The following is a 9,200-nucleotide window of genomic DNA, read 5'->3' as shown; positions in this document are numbered from 1 at the left end:
AAAAAAAAAAAAAAGGGGCAAAATGTTAAAAAAAAATAGATACATCTGTTAATGTTCTTAGCAGCATTATTCACAGTAGCCAAAAAGTGGAAACTGCAACTATCCATCAATTGATGAATAAATAAACAAATTATGCTATAGCCATGTAATGGAATATCATTTGTTTATAAAAAGGAATGAGGTTTTGATATATGCTACAGCATGAATGAACTTGAAATTACACTAAGTGAAAGAAGCCAGACACAAAAGACTACATCTTATATAAGTCCATCTATATGAAATGTCTAGTGCAGATAAATCCATAGACATAGAAAATAGATTAGTGATTGCCAGGGTCTGGGGGCAAAGGAGAGTTAAGGGAAGAGAGGAACAGGGATTGACTACTAAAGTGTATGGAATTTCCTTCAGTAGGGACAAAAATGTTCTAAAATTAGGTCACGTTAATAGTTGCACAATTCTGTGAATATACTAAAAACCATTGACTTACCCCATAAATGTATACACCTACCATGTACCCATAAATATTAAAAATCAAAACAAAACATTGACTTATACACTTCAAATGGGTGAATTGTGTGTTACATGAATTCGTTTTTTTATTTTTTTGTTTTTTTAAAATGGAGTCTCGCTCTGTCACCGAGGCTGGAGTGCAGTGGCCAGATCTCAGCTCACTGCAACCTCGACCTCCTGGGTTCAACCGATTCTCCTACCTCAGCCTCCCGAGTAACTGGGATTCTGCAGCCTGGGCGACAGAATGAGACTCTGTCTCAAAAAATAAAAATAAAATTAAAAAATAAAAAATAAAAAAAGATGCTTTTATTTGATAGAGAAGCTTGAGATTTTTATGATTAGAATGATTAAAAACAAAACTGAGAAAGCAAGACAACTAACCTTTAAAAAAAAGAAAAAGGAAGTGTCACTATGGTACCCCTGCTTAGCTTTGAGCTGAATATTAAGTCATGCATTTATAAATTGAACTAAAATTTGTTCCATAACTACATGGGGACTATAAGAGGATGGAGACCAGCCCTTGGAATTGGTGATAATGGAAGATAAATAGTGTCTTAAAAGGGTAGTAAAAATTTTATTTGGAGAAAAGATACGCTTTTTAAAAAATACATGTGCCTTGTGGGGCATGGTGGCTCACGCCTATAATCCTAGCATTTTGGAAGGCCAAGACAGATAGATAGCTTGAGCCCAGGAGTTTGAGATCAGTCTGGGAAATATAGCAAGACCCCATCTTTACAAAAAAATACAAAAATTAGCTGAGTGTGGTGATGCACACCTGTAGTCCCAGCTACTGGGGAGGCTGAAGCAAGAGGATCACTTGAGCCCAGGAGCTTGAGGCTGCATCTAGCTATTGCACCACTGCACACCAGCCTGCGTGATGGGAGTGAGACTCTGTCTCTAAATAAATATGTGCGTGTGTGTGTGTGTGTATGTGTGTGCCTATATTTTAATACCATCAGATAAAATTTTTTTCTTCTTTGAGAAAATAAAGGGATTGGTGTTTGCAGTTCTACTGAATATGGGTTTTTCCCCTCGATGCAGCCCAAAGAGATTACTTGGAGCCCCTCGCGAGTGTTTCCACCTGTTCGAGCCTGCATGTTCTCATCTCACCTTACCTCAGTCACCTTCCTGGCTGACCCCAGTGCTGGGGGAGGCCTGCCCCGGGGCACTTTTATCTATGCCACATCACCACTGCCAGTTCAGGTGAGACATCACATGACACACTGTCTTTTGCGTTTTCGAATTTGAAAGAAAAAGCAGGTCTCAGGCCCAGGTTTAGCCCTCTGATTGCTGCTCTCTTCTGGCATCTCTTCAGGCCCCGTCTTTTTACTGGGAAATTGAAATCGTTTCCTATGGAGATACCGATGATGACACCGGGCCCATAGTTTCCTTTGGCTTCACTACAGAAGCAGAGAAGCGAGATGGGGCTTGGACTAATCCAGTGGGCACTTGTCTTTTCCATAAGTAAGTAAAAGAAGTAGCTCAGCGTGACAGAGAACAGTAGCTTCCCACAAGGTGTGTAAGGTGTTCAGGAAGTCAAAATAGAGTTCTGTCTTCAAGTGAGTTTGGGGAAAGGAAAGCATTATTTTTCCATTCTGGAGATTTCCAGTGCACATTAGTAAGATTCCTTCCTAGTTGTCCTGTAATTTTTTAAAAACCTGTTTATTTTCCAAATTCTATAACCCTTTATTCTAGGAATACAGTTTGGGAAATACTGGTGTGGGTATTTTAATACTGAAGTGATATTATAATAATCTTACAATGCTGACCCCCCCCCACTTCACCACTTCCCTGCTTACATGTTGGCCAGTGAGGCTTATCTTTCTTGTCTTTGACCTCCCTTCTTTGTATTTTTCATAGCAACGGCCGAGCCGTGCACTACAATGGCTCCAGTTTGTTACAGTGGAAGAGCGTTCGCTTAGACGTGACTCTCTCCCCCGGTGAGTGCAGTGGGAGCTTTTCCATCCTGTGTGATTCTGTTTGGGTCTAAACAGGTTAAAGTTAAATAAATTTAGCAATTGGAAATGGGCAATTTGTCATTTAGTGAAAACCAAACACATCCTTGCTGCCCCCTAGTTTACACCAAACCCCTCACTTTATGAGCCCTCACCATTAGAGCCTCCATTTGGTAACTCCAGAGTTACGTGTACTTTTGTGCTTTCATCATTAGATAATTCAGAGATTTTGCTTCTATCTGAAGTTTAGTCTTTCTTCACTTATGAGCAAATAAATAGCTTCAAAAAAAGAGAACTCCACCTCTAGCTGTGAGGCACTGGAGAAGTGCCTTATCAGGCCAGGCACAGTAGCTCACGCCTATAATTCCAGCATTTGGGGAGGCTGAGGCAAGAGGATCACTTGAGCCCAAAAGTTCAAGACCATCCCGGGCAACATGGCGAAACCCCACCACTACAAAAAATACAAAAATTAGTGGTGGCACATGCCTGTGGTCCCAGCTACTTGAGAGGCTGAGGCAGGAAAATCACTTGAACCCAGAAGGTTGAGGCTATGGTGAGCTGTGATCATACCACTACACTCCCGCCTGGGTGATAGAGTGAGACCCTATCTCAAAAAAAAAGAGAGAGAGAGAAATACCTTATTGGTGGATATAGCCTATAAACATCTGGTCAAGCTTTGACAAATATTCTGCCTCTATGTTTCAGTCACAGACAGTCAACTCAATAAAGAACCCTTTCCTCCTTCTTTTTAGCCTCTGTGTAAATAACTAGATTTATACAGTAGTTGAATTAGGATTGGCCCTACATACTCCAGCTGTAGCAAAAAAACAGAATTGTCCTGCTGACATTTGAAGGAGCCGAATATGTTGGTTACTTATTTTTAGACAATACATCTTAGGCTTCATCTATAATAAAACTTAAATTGATATACTTAGTAAGCAGTCTGGGATGATGAGATGGGGAATATGAAGTCACTCCAATAGGTAACCTCTTGTAGCTGTCTGGAGGGTACTTTTGCCATCACTTGTCCTTAAGGGAGCTGCTTGTTAAATTATGCTTTTCCTGGGAGCACAGTGTGGTTTTTTTTGTGTGTTTTGTTTGTTTGTTTGTTTTTCTTTTGAAATGGAGTCTTGCTCAGGCTGGATGCAGTGGTGCAATCGCAACTCACTGCAACCTCCACCTCCCAGGCTCAAGCAATTCTCCTGCCATAGCCTCCTGAATAGCTGGGATTACAGGTGCCTGCCACCATGCCCAGCTAATTTTTGTATTTTTAGTAGAGATGGAGTTTCACCATGTTGGCCAGGCTATCTGAAACTTCTGACCTCAAGTAATCTGCCTGCCTCAGCTTCCCAAAGTGCTAGGCTCTCAGGTGTCAGCCACCACACCCGGCCCCTGGCAGCATAGTGTTTTCACTCAAGCCAAGTCATGTTATGACTTGGAAATCATTTCAGGGCAAAGTAGTTTTTCTCTTACTTCACAAAGCAGAACTCAGACATCTCAGCAGAGTACTTACCTAAATGCTTTGAACACAAAAGGGTGTGTGGGGCGGGGTGGGGGGCAGTGGAAGGGTGGGGGAGCGTGTACAGTGTTTTTATTTTCTTGTTGCTGTATTTGTTGTTTTATCAGTTTTGCTTTTTGAGAACATTTAGGACTGGACCACGGGCATACAGACTACCCTCTTCCTAGAGAAATGTGTCTACAAAGGAATAGGAATTACAACCCAATCTGTGTAACAGAATCTCAACCCCTCTACCAATAAATGGGCTTCCATTCATCAGCAGATACTTGCTGAGCATCTCTTACCTGCTAGGCCCTCTTCTGGCCCCTGGGGATGCCGTGGCGAACAATGACAAGTCCCTAACTATTGGGAAGCTCGCGTTCCTATGGTACCTAAGCCATAGGAGACTCTGTGATCAAAACAGCACCTTAGAACTTCATCCACTTATTGCAGAGTTTAGAAAAGATAAATTATAAGGCCACACATGCTAGCAGCTTGCTTGAGACAGCTGATGTAAGAGAGGCTCATACGATTGACAGGCTCCTCTTGGTTCTGTGAGTCCTACCTCGGTGTCCAGTCATCTTGTCAGATAGCAGCCTGGATTATGTTAGTTACCTTCACTTTTTGCAAAATGCCTTAAATGCTTATAAATAGGGAACATAATGGAATTTAATGGTCTATCTTTAGCTTACATTGTGAGTGGAGTTTAAAATTATATATGTATTTTTTTTTTTTTTTTTTTTTTTTTTTTTTTTTGAGACTGGGTCTCGCTCTGTCACCCAGGCTAGAGTGCAGTGGTGCAATCATAGCTCACTGCAGCCTCGACCCCCTGGGTTCAAGTGATCCTCTCACCTCAGCCTCCTGAGTAACTGGGACCATAGGCACACACCACCATGACTGACTAATTTTTGTATTTTTGTAGAGACGAGATCTCACTGTTTTGCGTAGGCTGGTCTTGAACTCCTGTGCTCAAGCAATCTTCCCACCTTGGCCTGCCAAAATGCTGGGATTACAGGCATGAGCCACCACATCTGGCCTTAAATTATATATTTTAAGGCCATTTCTGAATATTCCACCGGAGATGATATTACTATTACCTTTTTACTTGTTTGTCATAAGTAATCCTCCGTGTGTCAAAAGAGAAAAACTTCCATTTTTTCTATTTCAAAAATAGTACCTAGTGTTTTTCATTTTTGTCTTGCCTGCCAGGAAAATAAAGGCTAAATTTAATATGTAATTGCGGTAACTGATTTAACACAGACACTAGGCATTTTCCTTCTAAAAAATTCTGACAGCTTCTTTAAATGAGTTGTTTCTGTTATGTTCCTTTATATCTAAATACAAAAACTTAGGCTGGGTGCGGTAGCTCACGCCTGTAATTCCAGCACTTTGGGAGGCCGAGACAGGTGGATTGCCTGAGGTCAGAAATTCGAGACCAGTCTGGCCAACACAGCAAAACCCCATCTCTACTAAAAATACAAAAATTAACCGGGCATGCTGGTGGGCGCCTGTAATCCCAGCTACTCTGGAGGCTGAGGCAGGAGAATTGCTTGAACCTGGGAGGCAGAGGTTGCAGTGAGCCGAGATGACACCACTATACTCCAGCCTGGGCAACAGAGTGAGACTCCATCTCGGTAAATAAAGAAATACAATAACTTCATGTCCATTTCAGAAGTAAATGAGGGCATAAATAGTCAGTGATGTGTAGGGTGATACTCTGGTTGCAAATTTAAATTTTACTTAATAAGAGGGAGAAAATGTGTTTTCCTTCCCATTCTCTGCTATAGGTGACGTGGCAGGAATTGGCTGGGAGAGAACCGAGGGGACTCCACCTCCTCCGGGACAGCCAGCCAAGGGCCGGGTATACTTCACGTACTGTGGGCAGCGCCTCTCACCGTATCTCGAAGACGTCTCTGGTGGCATGTGGCCAGTGGTTCACATTCAGAAAAAGGCAGGTTACCTTATTGGGAAAGGAAAACAAATTCTCCTTCGTCACCTGTTCCTGTTAGACATGAAAAAATGAAAGGGAGCAAACAGGCCATCATTGTACATAATATTGGTACACAGTGGCAGAGGAAGGGCAGAGCCAGCCTGAGCGAATGCTTGCTTTCCTTTGTGTTGACCCCACAGTCTTAGATTGAATGATGCTATATCAGGAACTTAGTGCTTCATTGCCTTGACATCTTTTTAGCAACCTTTCCCCGACAACAATGCAAGGAACACTAGAGTTCTTTCAAATGTCAGTAAAATGATTCCATGATCAAGTAAATTTTGAAAATGATTCTCTGGGTGCTCAGTATGTCAGAAACTTGGAGAGATCCTTCAGTAAAGATTTGTAAGTTCAACTTAGTTAACCAGCATCCCCATACATATTTAATGATGGAACTCTTGTTTCTTAAGGAGCATCTATTAATATCCAGTGTTCTGGAACATTATTACTTACTGCATGCTGGTAGCTCACAAATCTATATCTCTATTCCAGACCTTTCCCTAAACTCCATGCTCACATACCCAGCAGCCTGGGCAGCATCTCTAAAGAGATGCCTTATTGGCATGTCAAGGTTAACATGACCGAGACTGAGCCTAACTCTTCCCCAAACCCAAAACCGCCACTTCCCCAGTCTTCTTCATCTCAGGAAATGTCAGCTCCATGCTTTTAGTTGCTAAGGCCAAAAACCTTGATATTCTCCTTGACTCCTCTTTTTTCTCCTGCTTCACATCCAACCTGTCAGCAGATCTTGGTTCTAACCTTCAAAATGTATCTAGAATCTGACCACTTCTCCCATTCCTCCATCAGCAACCCAGCCCTGCCACCATCTTCCCTTGGGTAGCTCACCACAGTGTTCTAACTCCTCTCCCAGCCCACATTCTTGCCTGTTCACGTCTTATCTTTTTTTTTTCCCCCCTTCAGGACATCTCTAAGATAATACATGTCTTTTCAACCCAGCAATCACAATTATCTTTTTAAAATGTTAGTTGGAATGCCACTATCCAGTCAGTGGCTTCTCATGTCATGCATTTTAAAAGCCGAAGTCTTTATAATGACTTACAAGATGCAAGGTGTAGTGGTGCCAGAATAGTCCCCGTGGCTCTGGAGGCTGAGGTGGGAGTATCACTTGAGCCCAGGAGTTCCAGGCTGCAGTGCGTTATGATTGCACCTATGAACAGTCAGTTGCACTCTAGCCTAGACAACATAGTGAGACTCTATCTTTTTTGTTTGTTTGTTTTGAGACGGAGTCTTGCTCTTGTCACCCAGGCTGGAGTGCAATGGCGCGATCTCGGCTCACTGCAACCTCCACCTCCCAGGTTCAAGCAATTCTCCTGCCTTAGCCTCTGGAGTAGCTGGGATTACAGATGTACACCACCACACCAGGCTAATTTTTGTATTTTTAGTAGAGATGGAGTTTCACCATGTTGGCTAGGCTGGTCTCGAACTCCTGACCTCATGACCTGCCCACCTCGGCCTCCCAAAGTGCTGGGATTACAGGCAAGAGCCACCGCGTCTGGACAAGACTCCATCTTTTAAAAAAATAATCTATAAGGTCGTATAGGATCTGGCCCTGTACCATGCCTCTGATACCATCTTTTATCTCTTTATTTGTTGAGTGAATTAATGATGCCAGCATTTAAAGCAGCATTTCTCAGCCTGTTCCATTCATGCATTCAATGAATATTTATTGAGCACTTCCTCTAGTCAAGCACTATGCTAAGCTCCGGGTATATGGCAGTGAGCAAAACAGATACGATCTCTGTCTTCATTGGGTTATGATCAGTTGGAGGAATAAGACAGTACGAAATAATCACATAAATATATATGTGTATGTATGTAATCACAGACTAATAAATGCTGTGAATGAGAATCACAGACTTCCTGGAAGCAAGTGGCAGGCACATCTGATCTTGTATCTCTTAATCTGAAGAAGTGCTGCTTGAGCCAGGTCTGGAATATTATTAGCTGGTCTTAACTAGGCAAAGTTGGACAAAAGAATATTCCAGGTGGAAGGAACAGCATGGGTGCTGGTGTCAGGTAGAGAGGAGCAGTATCAAGTAGAGAGGCGCAGTGTTGGAAACAGGAGAGGTCAATGCGTTTGAGCAGCAAAGTGCATGAAAGTGTGAGGTGAGGGACGGAGAGGCAGGGCTGGCTATACAGGGCTCTGAGGGCAGGTGTGTTCAGTCCCTTCAGCCCCCGCCTGGTTTCTCATGCCAGCACACACCTCAGGCTATTCTTCCAAGGTGACATTTAGTGAGCTGCACCTTGGGCTCTTGCAAAAATAAAAATAAACCTAAGTCTTTCCAAATCCTTCATTTGGTCTCCTTTCCAGAACACCAAAACCCGAGCTAACTTTGGCTCCCGGCCATTTGCCTATGCAGAAGGGCAGGCCCACCGCAATGCTGCCGACCTGTGCACCGACCTAGCAGAAGAGATCAGCGCTAACTTCGAGGCCCTGCCCTTCGCCATGGCATCTGACAGTGACAATGATGCTGGCACCAGTATTGCGTCAGACCCAGGCACTCATGGGCCACCATGCCGGATTGCTGCTGTGGCCACCGCTCAGCAACGTAAGTCACCTCCTGAGAGTTACTGCCTCCATGGCTTCCTGAGACCGTGAATGTTATGAATTCCATAAACCCATTGCACTTGAGCATCCTCAATACAATCAGGAATTGCAAACTCAAGTGCCCATTGGTAATGGGGTCACAGGCCTGGTGAAAGAAGGTGGGGAGCAGGAGGAAGCACAGCAGACCACAAAGTTTATCCCCTTTTCCGGGAAGCCTGCTATGCCTCAGGGCAGCCAGTGCAAGACCAGTAGAGCCTCAGCACTTTGTATGAAGTCTCCTCATGTCACGTGTTACTCATTTTCAAAACTTGTCCTAAAATTGAGGTAATCACAGAATAATAAAATGCTAGGCAATGGGTATATAGATGTGCACTAAAAACTCTTATGATGGTTGGGCAAGGTGTCTCACACCTGTAATGCCCACATTTTGGGAGGCCATGGTGGGCAGATCACCTAAGGTTGGGAGTTCGAGACCAGCCTGACCAACATGGAGAAACCCCGTCTCTACTAAAAATACAAAAGTAGCTGGGCGTGGTGGCACATGCCTGTAATCCCAGCTACTCGGGAGGCTGAGGCAGGAGAATCGCTTGAACCCAGGAGGTGGAGATTGCAGCAAACCAAGATTGTGCTGCTGCACTCCAGCCTGGCAGACAGAGCAAGACTCCATCTTTTAAAAAA

At 43.5% G+C, this 9,200-nt stretch overlaps 1 protein-coding gene across 2 annotated transcripts in view; it reads left to right on the top strand.

The window, feature by feature from the left end:
* The window catches only part of HECTD4 (HECT domain containing E3 ubiquitin protein ligase 4), a 163,858-nt gene that overhangs the window by 101,207 nt on the left and 53,451 nt on the right, over window positions 1–9,200 (top strand). For both annotated transcript variants that reach the window (XM_011928666.1, XM_011928665.1), the window contains exons 45-49: window positions 1,552–1,713; window positions 1,826–1,974; window positions 2,371–2,450; window positions 5,751–5,914; window positions 8,286–8,523. In XM_011928666.1, the coding sequence (XP_011784056.1) occupies window positions 1,552–1,713; window positions 1,826–1,974; window positions 2,371–2,450; window positions 5,751–5,914; window positions 8,286–8,523 (793 nt within the window). The remainder of the gene's footprint in view (window positions 1–1,551; window positions 1,714–1,825; window positions 1,975–2,370; window positions 2,451–5,750; window positions 5,915–8,285; window positions 8,524–9,200) is intronic.

This window comes from Colobus angolensis, unplaced genomic scaffold, assembly GCF_000951035.1.
Source record: "Colobus angolensis palliatus isolate OR3802 unplaced genomic scaffold, Cang.pa_1.0 Scaffold79, whole genome shotgun sequence".
NCBI lineage: Eukaryota > Metazoa > Chordata > Mammalia > Primates > Cercopithecidae > Colobus > Colobus angolensis.
The sequence above is the reverse complement of the archived record's forward strand: the minus strand, read 5'-3'. Positions and strand labels throughout refer to the sequence as shown.